General features: G+C 45.1%; 3 protein-coding genes and 2 long non-coding RNA genes across 5 annotated transcripts in view; 2 read left to right on the top strand and 3 right to left on the bottom strand.

The window, feature by feature from the left end:
* Nucleotides 1-943: 943 nt before the first annotated feature.
* Nucleotides 944-3641, bottom strand: LOC138949846 (uncharacterized). The gene is made up of 4 exons (XM_070321626.1): nucleotides 3606-3641; nucleotides 3038-3268; nucleotides 1725-1887; nucleotides 944-1328 (listed from the first exon to the last, which is right to left on the bottom strand). The coding sequence occupies exons 1-4, from the start codon at nucleotides 3639-3641 to the stop codon at nucleotides 1195-1197; spliced, it is 564 nt and encodes a 187-aa protein (XP_070177727.1). The 3' UTR covers nucleotides 944-1194.
* Nucleotides 3642-3706: 65 nt separating this feature from the next.
* Nucleotides 3707-7667, bottom strand: LOC138950324 (uncharacterized). The gene is made up of 3 exons (XR_011450609.1): nucleotides 7425-7667; nucleotides 6126-6261; nucleotides 3707-3898 (listed from the first exon to the last, which is right to left on the bottom strand). It is a non-coding gene; the product is annotated as an uncharacterized lncRNA (long non-coding RNA).
* Nucleotides 7668-10840: 3173 nt separating this feature from the next.
* On the top strand, nucleotides 10841-11551 carry LOC138949845 (adhesion G-protein coupled receptor G6-like). The gene is made up of 2 exons (XM_070321625.1): nucleotides 10841-11139; nucleotides 11442-11551. The coding sequence occupies exons 1-2, from the start codon at nucleotides 10860-10862 to the stop codon at nucleotides 11549-11551; spliced, it is 390 nt and encodes a 129-aa protein (XP_070177726.1). The 5' UTR covers nucleotides 10841-10859.
* Nucleotides 11552-13615: 2064 nt separating this feature from the next.
* Nucleotides 13616-19675, bottom strand: LOC138949844 (uncharacterized). The gene has a single exon (XM_070321624.1). The coding sequence runs from the start codon at nucleotides 18014-18016 to the stop codon at nucleotides 13616-13618; it is 4401 nt and encodes a 1466-aa protein (XP_070177725.1). The 5' UTR covers nucleotides 18017-19675.
* A 367-nt stretch (nucleotides 19676-20042) lies between these two features.
* LOC138950344 (uncharacterized) overlaps nucleotides 20043-21621 on the top strand; it is a 3019-nt gene continuing 1440 nt past the window's right edge. Inside the window, exon 1 of the long non-coding RNA XR_011450611.1 lies at nucleotides 20043-20697. This is a non-coding gene — a long non-coding RNA (uncharacterized lncRNA). The remainder of the gene's footprint in view (nucleotides 20698-21621) is intronic.

The raw sequence follows: 21621 nt of genomic DNA, 5'->3' as shown, positions 1-21621 counted from the left end.
GCCTGGTTGGCATACCCTTGGCACATGCTTGGCAGCCTGGTTGGCATACCCTTGGCACTGCTTGGCAGCCTTGTTGGGATTAAGGTGGCTTATGCTTGGGAGCCAAGTTAGCTCCAGCCTGGGAATTACAGGGTGGGCCATAAAAAGTGTCCACATTTAATTTGTTAATATTTTTCCTGTAAAGTGATATTTTCTTTTCTGTTTCAGATAGAATTTGAGACAAGCATCTTCGAATTCTTTTAAAGCCTGAATGGATCGCATTCCAGTACAGGAAAGGCCCAAAATCGTTGAACTTTACTTTGCTACCAATTCTGTGGTTCTCGCCCAGCGCGCTTTTCGGAGAGAGTTCCCTGGCACACACTGTCCATGTGCGAGAACTGTGAAGCGCCTCGTGGATAAATTCAGGAACACTGGTAGTCTCGCAGATAACAATAAAGGACATAGTGGTCGACCAGTGTTCCTGAATTTATCCACGAGGCGCTTCACAGTTCTCGCACATGGACAGTGTGTGCCAGGGAACTCTCCGAAAAGCGCGTTGGGCGAGAACCACAGAATTGGTAGCAAAGTAAAGTTCAACGATTTTGGTCCTTTCCTGTACTGGAATGCGATCCATTCAGGCTTTAAAAGAATTCTAAGATGCTTGTCTCAAATTCTATCTGAAACAGAAAAGAAAATATCACTTTACAGGAAAAATATTAACAAATTAAATGTGGACACTTTTTATGGCCCACCCTGTATATCAGATTCACTGTCACGTATCAGTTCTGTCTTTTACAAGTGTGCTTTTTTTTTCTTTTTTGCAAAATGAATTAGAAATTGTAAGGCTAATGAAATCAGACTGGTAGACTTATAATGCGATCAAGTGGGATGCATGTAATTAATAATTTTATTTACTTGTTAAAAACTACAGGCTGATATGTGACAGTAAAGCAAAGATCTAGTGTGGCCAATAGGCCTTTTAAAATTAATCCTTTCTGTCTCACACATACAGCAATGATGGTATTCTGAATCAAAAGGTAAAGAAGGAAAAAAGAAGAAAAAAGATCAAAGGAACATTTTATACATGTACACTATTCAAATTCAGTCAACAAAGCACAAATTCCAAAAAGAACTCTTGCTCAATGTTTTATTTTGTTTTGATCCGTCTATTTTCTTCTGTAAAACAAGCCATTATCAAAAGAGTCAACAAAATGGTTAGGAATCTTTTTGCTGCACCCCAACCCTGTTTTTTTTCCCCCCTGACAGCCTGTCCCTCCATGTGCTGAGCCAGTCACCAAGGTAGCTGTTAAATTCATCTTTTGGGGTCTGGTGGCGCTCATGAACTGCATCTGCAAAACAAATGAATTGAATCTTTTTTACTTTCATACAGATTACCCTAATTACATTTTGATTCAAGCAAACTTTTCGCCAAATATCGCAATATGCCTAAAATATAGACACTACTGAAGCATTGATATGGTTATTTTCAAAGGATACAAGGAGACAGGACTCGCTATAGATAGATTTATATAAACAAAATGTGACAAAGGGTATAAAATGATTGTTTTACCTAGTCTGAGTCGTCTGTTACTGTCGTTTATGTTGTTCTTTTCCTTCCAAAATATTTTTGGGTGACTGGCAAAAATTTTTTTTAGGGTCGGCACCAGAAATTAGGGTTGGTCGGGTTATCAGAAACAGACAACTTTTTGTTTTGGCCTTAATCCAAGCCCTTGTAATTTACTTACTGAAAAGAACTCTTTTGACGTTCGTCAAAGAGTTGAAGGCCAGCTTCTCGTTTGCACCCCTCAAGTTGCACTTCCCTTGGAGAGATGATGCCAGCAGGGTGCCCCCAGCAGCACGGAGGCTGACCCTGAAGGAGTTCCCTCCAAGGTTGTAGAGGTGGCGCTCCTGAAAAAAAAAATTAAGTAAATAATGCCAAGATCCTTTTTTCAAATGGGAGGGCAGGTAGGCTGACATTCTTATAACAAAGTGGTGAGGATACTTATGCTCAAATTAAGAAGAAAAAAAAAATTTGTAGGTAAATTTTGGGCTAGAATAATGGTCAAGTTACTACAACCACTATCATTATCTTGGCCAAAAGATAACGAGGGAAGCTGGCATCATGACGGGTGCTCACCAATTAACTGGTATTGCAAATTATTCCCAACGTCCACCTCTTTTTTTATGTTATACTAGCGTGAGAGACCCGGCTTCGCCTGGGATTATCCCCCTCCAACAAATGGTGTGACCTCTCTTTGTCGCTCCGTCTGCCCCCGCCACTGCTGGACGGGGGGGTGGCCGGTGCTGGCGGTGATTCACACATCTACGAATTAGCTATGACTGAGTTGTTCCCCGGACGGAGTTACCTCCCTTTGTTTCCGCCGTGCCCCCCGCCTCTGCGCGGCAGAGGCGGGCGGTGGTGGTGATGGTAGCGGCGAGGGTTCCCACTTCCTTACTTGCTACAAACCCTTGATTTAGCTAATCTATGCCCGGGATGTTGGGTTGTCAGTTACCTCCCTTTGTCGCCCCCCACTGACAAAGTTACCTCCCTTCTTCGCCGCTGTTGCCCCCGCCACTTCATGGCTGAGGCGAAGGTTGATGGTGGTGGTGGGCTGTGATTCACACCTCCTTTCTTTCTAGACTCCTTTCATTTAGCTAGACCGAGTTGTTGCCTAGACAGTTACCTCCCTTTGTTGCCACCGCTGCCCCTGCCGCTGCGCGTTTGCTATATAGAATTCCATTTTTACTTTTCCCGGTACTGAAAAAGTCAGTGCGGGACGGAATTCCGTTTTTGGGTTTTTTTTTTGTTTTTTTTTTGGTCTTTCTTTTACTGTTGGATTTCTTTTTTTTTTGTTTTTGGCGGGACGGAATTCCGTCCCAGGTCGGAGGGTCTCCCACCCCTGCAGTACTAATAGCTGGTGCATTATTACTGAAACCACAACTTTATTTCACGGGGGCTCAGCACAGGTATGGCTTGTTAGTTATGACAGACGTTTAATTTAAGCATGCTGAACATAGCCCTGGTGCCCATAATAAATGTAAACATTCTAGCTCTTACCAGCTGCTTGCACATGGCTGGGTCAGCAAGCTCCCGCTCCAACCGCCTCAGCTCCTCCTCTGTCTCCAGAGGAAAGGTGAAGCCAGCGGGAAGCTCTGGCCTGCTGCTGGACTCGCCCCGTCCCTCGGCACTCCCAGTCTCCAGCCTCTTTACCTGGTTGCGCAGACTGTGGATTTCTGCCCTCTGCTGGATTAGGGCAGCTTTGATCTCCTCCTGGTTTCGGAGGAGCGCCTAGAAGAAAGGCTGGTAATCTGATGACAGAAAGATGGGATGTCATTTGTAAAATTTATTTCATGCCACTCAAAACAGAATTAAGAAACAAAAAGTATAAACACTGACGCAGGAAATGTACTTCTGCTTTACATTCAGGGGATGTTAACAAGGCAATGATATCTCTCAATGTTATGGACAGTACTTTTCTTAAACCTTTTTGTTTCTAGAAATGCATCAACTAATGATAACAGATAAGCATGAAAATTCACACACAAGCTTACGAGAATTTTTTTTGTTTTTCAAAATATCCGTGTATAAAGTATAACTATAAGATAACATAATAGTAAATACTCACCAACTGCCTCCACTGAGAGAATTTGGAGATCTGCATCTGCCTGATCTGCAAGTTCCTCTTCCCTTGGAGGAGGGGGAGTTGGCCGTTGTACTGCAGTACTACTTCTCTTTCTCTGGGGAGGAGGGGGAGTTGGCCGTAATACTGCAGTACTACTTCTCTCTCTCTGGGGAGGAGGGGGAGGGGAGAAGGACAGCACTGCTGGCGAAGCAGCACTACTCCTTTTGTTCAAGGGAGGAAGTGGAGGTGAAGGAGGGGATGGCGAGGCCCTCTCATCTGAAGTGGCTGGCGATTCACTGTATAAAATAAAACAAAAACATGAACATAAAACAAATTATGTAAATTAAATGGTATAAATTTTGTCAAATGACAAAAACCTGACTGAACAATTCACATTTGGCTTACTATTTACCAACGGTTATAGCAAACTGAAATGCTGACTGATAAAAACAGCAACAACAACAAACTTGGAGGTTGAAATGGGGGGATATCTACATACATACATCATGGAGTATAACACAAGCAGAATCTTATCTGTTTGTGTTAACATTTGCCTTCAAGTGTGCCAAATAAAGTAAAAGAACAATTTTTTATATTTTTTTTATTAATTTACAGTTGTATATTATTCTCTTTTTTATTATTCTCTTTATTTATATAGCGCCTTATCCGAAGTTCAAAGCGCTTTATGCCGTGTGAGATGGAATTTTTTACACAATATATCACGCATTCACATCGACCAGCAAACCTCAAGCCTGTTAGGCGAATGTTCACCTTTCGCGGCCTTTATTCCAAGTCACACGGGTATTTGATGGACATTTTTATCTATGCCTATGCAATTTTGCCAGGAAAGACCCTTTTGTCAATCGTGGGATCTTTAACGTGCACACCCCAATATAGTGTACACGAAGGGACCTCGGTTTTTCGTCTCATCCGAAAGACTAGCACTTGAACCCACCATCTAGGTTAGGAAAGGGGGGAGAAAATAGCGGCCAGACCCAGGGTCGAACACGCAACCACGTATACACGAATGAATTTCATAAAGCTGCTGTCTATACTGTACAAGGATAAGTTAGTTTGGAAAATCTTTATATATTTGCCAAAAGCATTAAGTAGGGGGACTGATTTTCTTTTGTGAGGTTTAAAATTCATCTTCAGAATCTTTAACCAGACATGAGATTCCAGATTTGTCAAAAAAGTTGAAAATTAGCGGGGGTCTGGGGGCCGGTGCAGTGGGGTCCTGGGGCAACGCCCCGGTGTGGGTCAGGGGGCAACGCCCCCTGAAGCTGATTTTTTGGGGGGTCTGAAAGAGCACAAAAACCCATTTCCAGCACATTTTACCCACATCTGAGCAGTGTTGGAAATCGGAGATTTTGAGCTTCTAAACACCCCAAAAAACTTCAATTCCTGCAAAGTTAGACAAAAACAACCCAACTCAAACAGATACACAAATGAAAGCAAATGCCATACTTTTCAGGTTAATGTACTGTTGGCTTGATTTTACTGTATATATTTGATTTCAAGATTTGTTTTATGCATTGTGTGTGACTGAGTTGTTTTTTTTTCCTTGAGCTACACTTCATCATCGTTTTTATAATTCCTTGCCAAAATGGATTGTGTGTGAACTGTGATGCGTGTTTTCTCATGCATGTGCCCCTCTTGGTTTTGTGAACAAACTGCAACTTGAGTCTGTACCAATTTTCACATTTGCTTTTGACTGTCAGAAACTTCTTATTTTTGTGTGTGCTAATTTTTCATTGACATGCTTAAATCATCGAGTCTTTCACGAAAGTTGTGACTTCAATGTCGACCTTTTCTTTCCCTTTCATTTTTGTTGTCTTCGTGGAGTATTTTTCCTCCATCCACGAAAAACAACATTTGTTTTTAAGCCCCTTGTCTATTTCGGCAACGAGAGCTTTCTCCCCCGCCGAAAGCTTTCGAAACATCTTCTCTGCCACACATTCGAACAAGAGAAAATGCGCAACAAAACGGCGACTGAAAATTCTGTCGCTAAACGGTTTTGAGCCGTTTGCGGTCATTTCCGGCCAAGTTTCGGTGAACCTTACTGTGTCGTAGTACTGTTTGTCCCGGTTACCGAAACCAGCGGAAATGAGAAATTGAGCTGAATAGGAATCAATTACCGTTTGAGAACGAAACATCGTCGGTCGATCGCCTGACGCCAAATCGTATTGACTATGCACACATATACCCCAACATTTTCTCAACGGATTTAGACGAATCTCAAGAATGACCCCTGGAGCTTTGAAAAAAGCGGAATTCCGCTAATCGGCAGAAGAAACACGGGCCTGTTAACTCAGAAATGACACGAACATTCTTATCTTTACAAAGCATTCAGGGTCCAAAACACTCAAAATTTCCTCAATATTTTAATTTGCGGAGGAAATGAAGAAAAAAAATCCTTAGGTCAAGTGTAAAGCACAGGGTCAGGGCCATGAGTATATTTTAGTTTTTGTTGTTCTTGGCCTTATATATTACAACAATGAGTCCAGTATGCTGATGACTTACCAAAGCACACGTGTTGCCTTTCTTTTCCTTTTTTGGCGGTTTGTACCGTCAAACTCGTCTTCGGTAGTAGTAGCGTTCACATCACTTTTGTCCAGGTACCGCCGCTCAGTTTTTTGCATGGTGTCCCGGCAGCTAGCTGTAAAAAAATTTTAACAAAAATTGCAAAGTCTGATGAACTAATTGACACTGGTATTTCCTACATGGAACCTTTCACTCACTACATATATTCACAGGGATTACCAAATCCATCGCCTGATCGCAACAGGCGAGTAAAAATTCAGCCGGGCGAGTAAATAACATCCCGGCATCGCCCCGTTGGCGAGTTAAACCTGTATGTATTGAGATATATATTATAGATGTAGAGTTACTAGCCCTGTTGGTGAGTTGAGATTTTGACATTTAACCACCCCTGTATTCAAATACATTGTCAAAACATAATCATTAATTAGTCACTGAAGATTGCAACTACAACTAGGTCAAATACGACATGGACTGATTTACTGGTTGTGAAATCCAAAACCACAAATAAAAGTCAAAAGATTGTAATCCAATTTCTGGCCTGCCTGAATTGAAAACAATATCAAAATCTACATGTGCCGTTTTAACTTTTATCATCTCAATTCAAAGACTCTGAGACTAGTTCTTACTTAGGAGCTCTAGTGGTAAAAGTGATTCATTAGAATGATATATAAATGGAGCTATCAGGTATTTACAATCAAAATCAATTATATTATTAGTTTCCAGGGCTAGAAATTAACTTTTTTTATTTGAGTGCAACCTGGGCGCACTGCTGAAAAAGTTTGAGTGCCCTGATGGAACTTTGAGTGCCCTGATTATTTCGGGAGTCACCAGGCTGTGACGCAAACTTCCCCTGCCAGATTTTCCGAAGGGGGGTGGGGGGGGACCAAGCCGCAACTCAAACTTTGTCTACCAGATTTTTTGCGAAGCGGGGTGTGTGTGAAGCACGCCACAACTCAACTTTGTCTACCAGATTTTTTTAAGGGGGGGGGGGGGGAGGGGCAACTCAAACTTTCTCCACCAGATTTTTTGCAGTGGGGTTGGGGGGGGGGGGGGGGTTGGGGGTGCTATGTTTCTACTGACTAAATCAAAGTCATTGTTTTCGATTTTTTTGCGTGCAAATCGGACACCTTTTTGACGCCAACCTTGCGTGCCCGTCACCAACTTTCTGTGTAAAATGCACCGGGCACCCCTAATTTCGAGCCCTGGTCTCAAAGACAGTTATTCAGATTTATAAGAAACAGCTCAACTAGATCATATAACAGATTCAAAGTCACTTACTACTACTCGTGACCAACTTGTGGTACGGGAATCTCGCCCAGTCTGGCCTTGGAAGCGCGCCGTTCTTCATCATCGCTGTTGTGCAATAAGGCGGCCACATGCACTCTAGTGTGTCAAAGATGAGCCAAGAGTCTGGCACCACAGAGACACCAGGATTCCCGTCTTTGTCGGTGTCTTCGATCTGCCACTCGATGAGGTGGTAATGAATCGTGGAGCTAGACATCTGCGCAGCATAGCCAGCAAATTCGGATTGGGATCATGCCTTTAAGTTTAGCACAAAGGATAACTTATAACAAATCACAGAAGAACATCTCTACCGTAGAGATTGTGCTAGTTGTACTTTGTATACATTTGATTTAGGAAATAAAAAGAAATCATAAATTTATTGGGTAAAGTGGCCACAACCCTTCAAGTTTCAAATTCAACTGTATCAGTATTTGGCAATCATACAGTCTCTGCTCATTTTACTCTTGTAAAAAATGAAAATAAATTACATGATCTTCACTCTCATACTAAGCTTCTATGCTTGCCTAGGTTTTCCCACCAAGGACGAGTCCTGACAGAGTAATAATCACAGGAGAAACCTGCCCCCACGTTTTAGGGACAGCAGAATTTCAGCAACTTTCCTCCGACGGTAGAAACCAAAGACAAGCCTGATAGCTCACAAAAAGGTAGATAAAAAAACTGATAAAAAAATACAACCTTATTCTAAATATTCATTATGCCAACCATCTCATCTCTTTGCAAATATAATTTAGAACAAAATCAGTTTGCCACTGCTACGGAGCTGGGACAACAAAATCCTGAGCAAGTCTTGAACTAGTGGCCGCGGACAAGATTCAGAGGAAAAAGGACAAATGCATCTTTGTAACTGTAAGGCAACAACACCATTTTATCTTGAACCTCTGAGAGAAAGACTCTCACAAGATCTTGTGACAGATGGTCACACTGAACGATACCAAAATCGCTGGAAATATAAGGATACTGAAAGAAATCACAAACTCTATTAAACTTCTTCAATACCAACACAACTTCCTCAACATCTCTGACACTTAAAATGTTCTGAATAAGAAAAAACTTGTTATTGACCCTCACACAGTTGTCTCCACGATTCACAGACAGGAAAGTCCCATTGAAATTAATCTGTTTAAACTGAATGCAATCTTCAGGAGCTTGGTGAGGTGGGAGTGCTCCATGCAACTTCACACTGAGTCACGGTCTGAGACTGATAGCGAGACTGAGAGAGGGGTTGAGACTGAGAGTCGAATCAGATGCAAGTGCCGTTGGCTTAATTTGTGGCAGACCTGCGGTTCCACTAGTCGCATCATTACTATCACTCTCAATGATTGCCGATTCCGACTGAGGATGAGATGATTGGCATACTATAATGAATCTGCTGTGTCAGATATTCTCGACACTTTGCGCGCGGCTTCGGTTTGCTGCAGACATGCCGCCATTGCTTCAGCCACATTCTTGCGAATTCTTCTGCTGACAGACGCAGAGGTAGCCATACTAACTTTGTAACGAACTAAAGTAAAACAACAGGTATCTAGAAAGATAAGTATAGATAATGTGTACCTTTCGAAACAATCTGGTGATTGAGAATGACGGATGAGAGAGATTAATCGCAAATTGCTGGCACTGGTTCTGGTACTGGTGAAGAAAAGCAGGCGAGGAAAGTATACAGTCAAATTGAGCGGGCGAAGTCTGCGAAGTAGTTGTGAGATGCAAAATCGGTGATTGTAGTAACGCTTCTTTTTATGGTTAAATCCAGTCTTTTTAGCTTAAAATTTACTCTTTAAAGAGTTTGGGATTTTATGGCAAGTAAAAGTTGAATCTACTTTTTGTATTTTCTGCTGACTTCTTGGGTTTTCCTTGGGAGCCAAGTGATCTATTTATAGCTTGCCTGGCAAATGTCTGGCATCCAGTCATGCCGCGCACAGCGTTTTCATGACTGGATGCCAAGCTAGAACCAAGGTTGGCACATCCTTGGCGTCCAAGAGCCAAGGATGAGCTTGGCTCCCAACCTTGGAACAAGGTTGGCCCAAGGGTAGTGTGCACACTGGGTTGACACGGTGGTAAAATGACACATGACCTATGAAATGTCGCAAAATTGGGATGGGGGCAAAATGGGATAACGGCCAAACGGGATTGCGCCAAAATGGGAAGTGGAGCTAATGGTACATGACATGGTGGTAAAACGACACTTGGCCTGTAAAATGTCGCAAAAATGGGATGAGGGCGAAATGGGCTAACGGCGAAACGGGATTGCGCCAAAATGGGATTTGGAGCTAATGGTACATGATATGGTGGTAAAATGACACTTGGCCTGAGAAATGTCGCCAAAATGGGATGGGGGCGAATTGGGATAACGGCAAAACAGAACTAATAGATCTCTTGACTTGGGGTAGTGCGACTCTGTCACTGCTAGCTTTCCACTCGGAGGAAGCGACCGGAATTTCCAAACGATGGAGCATCCTAGTAATGACTTTTTTTTTTTTAATTCTTAAAATTAACAGTCGCGCTACCTCAAAAGTCAAGGAATTTCGTGTTTGTCCCTTGACTTTGGAAATGACAAGAAAATATCGGGCGCAAAAACGTGATTTGTAAAATTTGTTTACAAATCACGGGTTAACATATGTAGCCTAGCGCCATGTATGTGATGAAACCATTCATATAGCTCTGCGGGAGCTCTGCACTTTTGGACGTCCCCATTTCACTGCTGTACAGCAAACATCGTCCCCAAATACCTGTTTGTTTCTAAACAATCACGCTGGAGGTTGCATTTTATGTAATAACCTCCTGAAATGAGTTTTGACACTTTAGAATGGCATTTAACGCTCATTGAAGTTTTAAAAAACTTTCTAACACCTAAAACATTCATAGCACCAATAACGTAATTCTAGCTCTGCACTTTTTGGCCACATACGTCCCCATTTCACTGCTGTACAGCAAACATCGTCCCCAAATGCCTGTTTTTCTAAAAATCACGCTGGAGGTTGCATTTTATGTAATAACCTCCTGAAATGAGTTTTCACACTTTAAAATGGCATTTAACGCTCATTGAAGTTTTAAGAAACTTTCTAACACGTAAAACAAAAGAGACCCCAAATGCCTGTGTTTTGAGCAAGATGGCATTTTGATACACAGCCGACCCCAAATGACTGTAAAACCACCTATGTGTGTGTGTGTGTGTGTGTGTGTGTGTGTGTGTGTGTGTGTGTGTGTGTGTGTGTGTGTGTGTGTGTGTGTGTGTGTGTGTGTGTGTGTGTATGTGTGTGTGTGTGTGCGTGTACGCGTGGTCTCTATCACTTTGTCACTATTTATTTGTCTTTGTATATTTGTGTCTAAAGTGCTCTCTCTAGGCTGAAATGGACTCGCGTCTCAGTTTCTAGGTTCATATGTGGCGTTGAGTTAAGACTTTCAAAAACTGGAATGTATGTGGCAGATCCTGAGGTGAGTTCGGCCCAGCCTGACAACAATGTTAGTGGTAATTCCGGGTACATCACCAGCCCCAACTACCCGGAGGACTACCCAAATAAGGAGGACTATGAGGTCACGGTGACCTTGGATCAAGCCGGCCCCCAGACCGTTGAACTGACATTGGATGACTTTGACGTAGAGCGGTGCACAAATTGTGACTGTGATAACGTCCTCATCAATGGTGACGGAAGCAACAGACTGTGTGGGGTCAAAAATGGACAGAAGATATCAGGTGAGCATGTGAAGTTAAAACGTCAAAACCTGACTCTCTCCCCATTGCAGACCAAACACCCCTCACCCATCTCTGCCCTTTCTTCCAAATACCCAGTACAACCTACAAGAATGTGAACAAAGAAGTGTCTGCTCACGCTTATAATCTAAATATTACACGAAGACAAAACAAGTTATGACGTTATTTGGGCTAAAGAAGTCATGTAGATACGAGATAGCAGTCTTCTTACCCGGTGTTTTGACACTCTAATGTCATGGTACAAACTGCATCTATTTCTTACTGTTTGCTTTTGTCTCCAACAGTGGATGTTGCTGGTGACACCTTCACCGTGACGCTTCATACGGACTTTTCTGAGGTAAAACGGGGCTTCAACATCAGCTACAACGTAGAACAGGGTGAGAGTGGTTGCTGATTGTGTATGTGACTGATGGTTTTATATTCGTGAGTTGAATCTGCGGACACACTGTTGCTTGTATCGCATACCTCGTTGAACTGATAGACTACCTGAGAACATTACGTGTTCTGTGTCGTTACTGCATGCTTTAGTTGTATGTTGGTGGGTAGATCCGTTGTTGGGTAGGTGTGTATAGTTGGGTAGATGTGTGTTGTTGGGTCTTTCCTGGCAAAATTGCTTAGGCACAGTTAATAATTGTCTACCTATACCCGTGTGACTTGGAATAATAGGCCGTGAAAGGTAAATATGCGCCGAAATGGCTGCAATTACTGGCCGTATAAAATTTCATCTCACACGGTATCACTGCAGAGCGCCTAGAACTGTACCCACGGAATATGCACGATATAAGCCTCATTGATTGATTGATTTATGTGTGTTGTTTTGAATAGTTATGCTGTCGGGTAGATTCGAGGTGCGTTGTCTAGAGCAAACGTTCTGTACCAGAAGATAAAACATGATTTAATTTTCTAGGCAACGGGTTGTTCGTGAAAAAACATGTTGCTGTTTTAATCCCTTCAACCGGCATTCGACAAAATGAACTCGTCTGGTCGCTGAAGGTTCATTCCATGCGGGAATAGTGGGGGCGATTGTCGCGTGCATGCACGTTTGCATGTTTAGTTTTTCACACAAAAACTTTGGCCACACCACACAGCACTCACAGAACACCAATGTAAATAAATGAAAGTATTTAATAGTTCCCAGTTGGGTGAAATATGGGGGTGACGATGGATGGAACAATGGAAGGGTTAACACGAATACATGAAGATGAACATAATGAACATGAGAAAGTACACAACAGTCAAAATAACGTCAACAAACGACATACGAGACAATCAGGATAGTCAAACACAAAGCACGTACGTCATAAAGGCCCTCCTCATTCCATAAATGATATCTATCGTAAGAAAGTACTTATCTACACGTTCGACGAATTCAGGTGGGGGGGGGGGGGTGCGCCCTCGGGTCGACACCTGCGTCTCTGTCGCGGGGGTGAGAGAATCAGCCCAGTTAAGAGCTGTCACACGGCACACACTCTGCAGCGACGGCGCCGGCTCGATGTTGCTGCCCAACAGCAGCGTGGTTGCGCCGCGGTGACGTTACAAGATAGCTGCTCACAACAGCGTAATGAAGCCTCGGAGAAGATCCAGAGGGGCTGCTCACACAGCAGCGTGGGGGTGACGATGCGAGAGTCCAAACTGGCTGCTCAAGCAGCAGCGTGGTGGTGCCTCCTCCATGCTGTGAAGCTAGGGTTCGCACCTTCCCGTCCGGTCTGTCTTCGACAGTAAACACTGAAAGCCTAGAAGGCCAAAGTCAATATTCTCCCCAAAAATATAAGACACGTGACTTCCTCCTCCAATAGACATCATTATTAGGGATGAGGAGGAAGCACAATGACTAAACTTTGGTTTCCTTCTACGATATAATTTACCATTATAATGATTTCCTTTTAAACACTATGATGAACACTATTTACAACAACACAAAGACGAGACAAAACAGTACAACTGGTAACTAATGTAGGTTCCCCGTTCCCTGCCACCGGCCGCTAATTCACCTTCAGCAAAAACTGACAAAAGTCTATCCAATTAGACCAAGAAATATGACTTACCTCACACAGGCTAATGAAAAACATCGCGCACTTTACGCAACCGACTTTAACAAAGTCCACAGTAGACGTACATTACTACTGAAAATAACTTCGAACTCAAACGACAATTCACACACGAATTTCGAAGCCGTTCGACAAACATCTGGTCTCGGCCGAGACAGAAAAAAGAATGCTTATGAATGTTACAGTCAGCAACGAGGTAAAGCGGTGAACTCTACAAATAGCGCGCAGCCTACCGTGAACGTCCCGTGCAATGCGTGCAAAGCGTGCAAGGCGCGAATCACTGAGCTAAGCCCAGCTACAGGTCTTCCCACCTTGACGCAGGTACCTGTCAGCAACGCCCGACCAAGGAACCTTATAACTATATACAACTGTCCGCGACAATGCCCCCCAAGTTAAGCATAGACATCTGTCTACACGGCAAAAGTTCCCTCTTCAACGCATGCCCGACTGAGGTAGTCGGCTCCCACGTTGCGACTACCGGGAATCACCCGCACGGTGAAACTGTAGGCTTGCAACAACAAACTCCAGCGCATGAGCCTGCTGTTCACCACCTTTGCTGTCTGCAGGTAACGCAGTGGTTGGTGATCTGTCTCCAACACAAACGTCTGTCCGTACAGAAATGGCTGGAACTTCTGGGTAGCCCATACAACGGCCAGACACTCACGTTCAATGGTGGAGTACTTGCTCTCCGGGGTGGACAACTTCCGGCTGGCGTAGGCGACAGGGTGGAACACGCCATCCTTTTCTTGCATAAGCACAGCTCCCAGTCCATGATCAGAGGCATCCGTCCGGAGCGTGAATGACTGCGACAGATCCGGCAGTTGCAAAACTGGCTTTGAGGTCAGCCTGGCTTTCAGAGCCCTGAATGCCTTCTCACACTCGGCTGTCCAAACCACGGTGTTGGGAGAATTCTTCTTTGTCAGATCAGAGAGCGGCAGAGCAATTGCAGAGAAATTTGGGATGAACTTCCTGTAGTATCCGGCTAGACCAAGGAACGCCCGAACTTGCTTCTTGGTCTCTGGAACCGGAGCCTCATCAATTTTCTGCAGCTTGTTGTCCTCAGGTAAGATCTCACCCTTCCTCACCACGTGACCCAAGAAACTCAACTCCTCGAACCCAACGAAGCACTTCATCGGTCTGGCAGAGAGATTGGCCTGCTCAAGGCGCCGCAACACAGCCTCCAGCGCAGCCAAATGTTCCTTCCAGGTTTCGGTCGCCACCAGAATGTCGTCCATGAAGTTATGAACGTCGTTCCTCCCCAGCGGTTCCAGCAAAGCCCTCATCATACGGGAAAACACAGCCACGGCGTTCTTCAGTCCAAACGGCATGACTGTAAACTGGAACTGGCCTACCGGAGTGGTGAACGCGGTCATGGGACGAATGTCGTCTCGGATGGGTATCTGCCAATACCCCTTGGAAAGATCAAACTTGCTGAAGTAAGTCGCTCGACCCAAACCAGCGAACAGGTGTTCCACATCTGGGAGTGGTTCAGCATCGAAGACTGTCACATCATTCAGCCGCCTGTAATCCACACAAAAACGCACCTTTCCATCTTTCTTGCGGATGAGCACAACAGGGGCGTTGTAGGGAGAAGCAGCCGGTTCAATAACACCCAACTTCTTCATGGCCTGCACCTCTTCCTTGATAGTCTCTACCTTGGCATAAGGTAAAGGGTACTGTTTCACTCGAACCGGTTTCGCGGATTCCACCGTCATGTCAAAAACGGCCAAAGGCGTTTGCAGGGGGACATCAGTAAGAACTCTTTCGTGCCTCTCCGCAATCTCCAACACCTGACGTCGTTGCTCTGCAGTCAGGGTAGCAGACAGGTTGATGTCCTCCACCGTTTCTTCGCCTTCCAAGCAGGGCAGGGGTAGTTCACGATCAGGCGAAATCTCCTCAGTTTCTTCGACCACAGCAACCGCTATGGTGGGTATCACATCTGAGGGGTCCGCGGTGTTTTGTCGGTCTCTGTACAACTTGAGAAGATTGGCGTGGTACAGCTTCTCACGCCCGTAGATCCGAATCCTGTAGTCTGACTCGCCTTTCTTCTCCAAAACGTTGAACGGTCCCTGCCAACACAACTGCAGCTTGTTCTTCTTCTGCGGCAGCAGCAGTAAGACCTTGTTTCCAGGCTGGAACTGTCTTTGAACTGTCTTCCGGTTGAACACCTCCGCGTGTTTCTGTGCAGCAGCTGACAGATTCTGACGCGCCAGTTTGCAGGTTTCCTCAATCCGGTTCCTCAAGTCAACCACATACTCAGAAGTCGTACGAACTTGTTCATCGACTTGCTCCTCCGTCCATAGGTTGCGAAGAACAGACATGGGTCCTCGCACTGTCCTGCCGTACAGAAGCTCAAAGGGAGAGAATCCCAGACTCTCCTGTGGAACTTCACGATAAGCGAAGAGGAGTGCAGGAATGTAGCGATCCCACTGCTTCGGTTTCTCTTGAGCAAGCTTGCGTAGCATGGTCTTGAGTGTTCCGTTGTACCGTTCCACCAATCCGTTTCCTTGCGCATGGTACGGAGTAGTCGCTAAACCCTTGATGGCCAGCAAACGCTCCACCTCTTTCATCACCTCGGACATGAACTGAGTACCACGGTCTGTCAAAATCTCTGAGGGAATTCCTACTCGAGTCCAGACGGCCCACATCGCTTCTGCAACCTTCACAGCCTCAATCGACTTCAATGGAATGGCTTCCGGGTACCGAGTAGCGTAGTCCACAAACACCAAAATGTACCGGTTACCAGACTCAGAAGCAGGGATGATGGGACCCACCAGATCGATCGCCACACGCTCGAACGGCGTATCGATGAGAGGCATCTTACCTAACGGTACCTTCTGTGGCTTATGAGAAACCTTCTGACACTGATCACAAGACAACACAAAGCGACGTATGTCTGCGCACATACCTGGCCAAAAGAACTGCTGCCAAACTCGATCACGTGTCCTCTGAACACCCATGTGACCTCCCATAGGCGGTTCATGAGCCAACTTGATAACACCTAACCTCAACTGCTGGGGAACAACAACCTGAGTATAGACGCTACCACCACCGCGATACTCACGGTACAGAATCTTCTTCTTCCAAACAAACCCAACTTCACCGGAGTGACCAGACGTTCTGACGTCTCGGCGATCTGCCGCCTCACGACAACTCTTCAAAGTCGAATCATTCCGCTGAAGGTCATGCAACTGCTCAGGGGTGACTGTTTCTAGCCCTGGAGCAGCAACATGTAACAAAGTCGGCTTCTTCCCTTCAGCGGCAGCCTGAGCACGAGTGACAACTGACACAACCTTGGACACAGCGTACACTGGAAGAACAATCGAGTCACCCAGCCGGGCGTGATTACCTACAATGAAATCAGCAACAGGTGTATCCATGACGATAGCCTCAACCTCACCAGTGTAGAAAGGACATTCAACCTGAACCTTAATCACTGGATAGCGCCTCTTGATGTCTTTCTCAGCCATAGAAACCTCAAGATCCTGTCCTGTGAACTGAGACCTGGAAACTAATGAACTCTTCACGACACAAACCTGAGATCCAGTATCACGCAACCCCTCCACTGCAACACCATCTACCACAACCAGGCATCTCGGGTCGTAGTCTTGCTGGCTACAGGGAGTACACAAAGTGGGTACACTGACGGGCGGTAAAGACTTCTCAGGACCACTATTCACCGCTCCCGTCGACTTGCTCTTCTTGGGGCAATCTCTAGCCAAATGTTTGGGGGACTCACAGATGAAACACTTCCTACCGGATGTACCAACTGAGTTATCTCCACTTTTCTGCTTTTCACCAACGCCAGCCTTTCCACCCTGATCACGATCATGCTGAAAAAACTTCTTACTGTCACGGTGTGCTTCAAAATGAATCTCAGCGGACTTAACTGCTTCGGCTAACGTCTGAGGTTTTTTCTCCTTAACGTACGCGGCCATGTCCGCGCTCAGGGTCTGCAAGAACTGTTCCAGCAAAACCAACTGTTTCAGTTCTGTGATCTCGGAAAGCTCATGCCACTTAGTCAAATTCTCTTCAATGCGAGCACCGAACTGTCTGAACGTTTCATGTTCTTTTCTCTTGCAGGTTCTGAGACGACGGCGGTAGGTTTCGGCTGTGAGCTGATAGCGGCCTAACAACGCGACCTTCAAACCGTCATAGTCGTCTGCGCTATCATCATCAAGAGTGTTGTACACTTCTACAGCCCTACCCGACAACCTAGTCGAGACCCTAGTTGCCCATGTGTTTCTCTTCCATTTGTACAAGGTAGCGACTCTCTCAAACCTTTTCAACCAAGTAGCTATGTTTTCTTTGCTCTCATCAAACATCGGTATGGAAGGCCGAAAACCACGAAGGTCACTAGACCCTTCTTCACCTGAGGAATCTCCCTCATTATCAGCTCCATCCCTACTTCCTCTCTTCACCCTCTTACTTTCCGACTCTCTCTGCAGGAGTTGCATGCGAAGGTCATGCTCTTCTCTTTCCTGCCTTAGTTTTTCTTCCGCGGCTCTCTCATCAGTCTCTCGCTGAGCTTGAACATACTTAACTCTCTCATCAGTCTCTCGACGCGCTACTTCTAGCTTGTCCTGATAAGCTTTCCTTTCCAGTTCTAGCTTCTCCCTCTCTAGCTCTAGTTTCTCCTGTTTCTCCTCTTCACGGGTCATTCGTTCGGCAATAAACTCAGGAATACTGGTAGATTTAACACCTAGCTCTTCAGCAAGTGAACGCCACCTAGCAATCCTATCCGAACTACTTTCCGTCCTAGACGCCATGATAGCACTATCATCAAGAACACGACCAGAACGAAGTTCCATAAACAAGAACCAACTAGCAAACGGTTAGCCAAAACATGAAAAATCAAAACAAGGCACAGCTGACTGGTAACAAGGACAGGAAACCCACAAGGCCTGATGATAACCCTCGGGCCCCTCCAACCACCCACAGTTACCAGACAACAACAAAAGCTAATTAACTACAGTACATCAGTGTCCAGTGTATGGGAAGTGTGGCCAACGACAAAAATGAAGTGAATTCCTTGAATTCAAAGAGGATTTATCCTGGCAAGCTCGCCATTGTCGCGTGCATGCACGTTTGCATGTTTAGTTTTTCACACAAAAACTTTGGCCACACCACACAGCACTCACAGAACACCAATGTAAATAAATGAAAGTATTTAATAGTTCCCAGTTGGGTGAAATATGGGGGTGACGATGGATGGAACAATGGAAGGGTTAACACGAATACATGAAGATGAACATAATGAACATGAGAAAGTACACAACAGTCAAAATAATGTCAACAAACGACATACGAGACAATCAGGATAGTCAAACACAAAGCACGTACGTCATAAAGGCCCTCCTCATTCCATAAATGATATCTATCGTAAGAAAGTACTTATCTACACGTTCGACGAATTCAGGTGGGGGGGGGGGGGGGGTGCGCCCTCGGGTCGACACCTGCGTCTCTGTCGCGGGGGTGAGAGAATCAGCCCAGTTAAGAGCTGTCACACGGCACACACTCTGCAGCGACGGCGCCGGTTCGATGTTGCTGCCCAACAGCAGCGTGGTCGCGCCGCGGTGACGTTACAAGATAGCTGCTCACAACAGCGTAATGAAGCCTCGGAGAAGATCCAGAGGGTCTGCTCACACAGCAGCGTGGGGGTGACGATGCGAGAGTCCAAACCGGCCGCTCAAGCAGCAGCGTGGTGGTGCCTCCTCCATGCTGTGAAGCTAGGGTTCGCACCTTCCCGTCCGGTCTGTCTTCGACAGTAAACACTGAAAGCCTAGAAGGCCAAAGTCAATATTCTCCCCAAAAATATAAGACACGTGACTTCCTCCTCCAATAGACATCATTATTAGGGATGAGGAGGAAGCACAATGACTAAACTTTGGTTTCCTTCTACGATATAATTTACCATTATAATGATTTCCTTTTAAACACTATGATGAACACTATTTACAACAACACAAAGACGAGACAAAACAGTACAACTGGTAACTAATGTAGGTTCCCCGTTCCCTGCCACCGGCCGCTAATTCACCTTCAGCAAAAACTGACAAAAGTCTATCCAATTAGACCAAGAAATATGACTTACCTCACACAGGCTAATGAAAAACATCGCGCACTTTACGCAACCGACTTTAACAAAGTACACAGTAGACGTACATTACTACTGAAAATAACTTCGAACTCAAACGACAATTCACACACGAATTTCGAAGCCGTTCGACAAACATCTGGTCTCGGCCGAGACAGAAAAAAGAATGCTTATGAATGTTACAGTCAGCAACGAGGTAAAGCGGTGAACTCTACAAATAGCGCGCAGCCTACCGTGAACGTCCCGTGCAATGCGTGCAAAGCGTGCAAGGCGCGAATCACTGAGCTAAGCCCAGCTACCGGTCTTCCCACCTTGACGCAGGTACCTGTCAGCAACGCCCGACCAAGGAACCTATAACTATATACAACTGTCCGCGACAGCGATCGTGTCAATATTTGCTTTTCATTAAAGACTGCCTCGATCCCTTCACACACTGACAAAACTGGACGAGTCGTATCGCTGAGAGCTCAGTTCTGTTGTACTTTGTAGGGGTAAGACAATGCATTGGCCCTTCTTCAGTCTCTGAAAGCAAGAGTCGCATCGCACGTGAAGAAGCTGAATTGACCTTGCACTGCTTTTTTAATCGTGTGTCTTGCTTTCGATCCCGTTAATTTGAAAAGGGAGACTACTGCGTCAACCTTCACAGCATGCTCTGCAGTTATTGGCCTTAGATAGCGCGAGCTAATTATGGCCGACACCTGTGAATGGGCGGTTCTGGCGAGGTTAACTGGCGCCACCTCGCGGCAAGATCACACGAGAAAGGAAAAAAAACCTTGCATTGGTCTGAAATAGCATATCGGTTTGGTAACAGTTCGTGTGTAAGTCGTGCATTTTATACGGTAAAAGACAATGGTCGGTTCTGGTGAGGTTATGCCCCTTCTTTTTTCCGCTGGTAACTGGCGCCACCTCGCGGCATGATCACAGGAGTTGTCTCGCGTTATCACCCCAGAAGCGCTCATTGTAGAGTTCTGTTTGCGATATGGTCTGGGTGCTGCGGTCTGCTTGTATGTTCTTGGTTTCCTTTGCGTAACCATGACAGTTTTTATAGGGCTTAGAAACTAGCTCTAACATTCTCAATCCTGTTTGATTGGGCTTCGCCTCCAAAGGCGATTGTTGTGTTTCGGAACTCGCTCACATTAAAGTAACGTTTTTCAGCTTTTTTTCTGAAATGGAGCGACCCTAGTTCCCAAGCGACAGGACAGTAAAGTTATAAATATCAAATAATTATCAAATAAAAATACATGGCGTGTGTGTGTTGTTCAGGACCATGGCTGGAAACATCATGTGACTCTGACGGTGACTGCCCTGACGGCATCAACGCTACGTGTTTCGAGGGCAAGTGTCTCTGTACTCCTGGCTACTACTACTCCAATGGACAGGCCGTCTGTGTGGAAGGTGAGTGTTTGTTGTGGGTGGATGTGTTTTGCTGGGTGGATTGCTTTCGAGGACGTTAAAGTAAACTTGGCCAACACATTATTGCGACACATTTCACACGCAAATTAAAGCATTAATATCCCATTAGGAAATTGATTGATACACACACTGCCAAAGTGTGCATGTAACCTCTACATATCCCGTTAGGAAATTGATTGATACAAACACTGCCAAAGTGTGCATGTAACCTCTACATATCCCGTTAGGAAATTGATTGATACAAACACTGCCAAAGTGTGCATGTAACCTCTACATAACCCGTTAGGAAATTGATTGATACAAACACTGCCAAAGTTTGCATGTAGCAATGACGCACACTTGCTTGGCCTGTAAACACGCTTGAAAATGATATATGAAAATGTAATTATCCCAGAATTTAGTTGACTAAAGACTTTTTGAAAGAAAAGACATTTTGAAATACTGAAAAGTACAAGAAAAAAGTGAACAAAAAGAAATAATAATCAGAGGGAGGGATATGGAACAGCCGAAACTGAGACGTGTTGTTTCGAGGGAAGGAGAAACAGAGTTTAAATTGTAGAGGGAATGAGTATAAGCAGGGACGGGATGGGTCGGGGGGGGGGGGGGGGGGAGGAAAGATGTGGGATGGTGGAGGGTTGAAAGGCGAAGGAAGAAGGATGCAAGGGAGGGGGGTCCACACGAATAAACGGGAAAGGGACCACCCATAGATAGGGAGCGGCAGTGCCAGTCAGTGCAGTGGCAGCAGCGCCAGCAGCAACACGCGTTATTTGCTTTGGGGAAAAAACAGAAACCTTTCGGAAAATGGATTTTTCTGTTTGGAGTGAAAACCTGCCTTCACTAATCGTGAAAGAACTATGTGCACAAGGGTTTGACGACATGAGCGTCATGCTCAACGTCGAGATGTGT

Source organism: Littorina saxatilis, linkage group LG16 (genome assembly GCF_037325665.1).
Source record: "Littorina saxatilis isolate snail1 linkage group LG16, US_GU_Lsax_2.0, whole genome shotgun sequence".
NCBI classification, from domain to species: domain Eukaryota; kingdom Metazoa; phylum Mollusca; class Gastropoda; order Littorinimorpha; family Littorinidae; genus Littorina; species Littorina saxatilis.
Note: the sequence above shows the minus strand (reverse complement) of the source record. Positions and strands in the feature narration are given on the sequence as shown.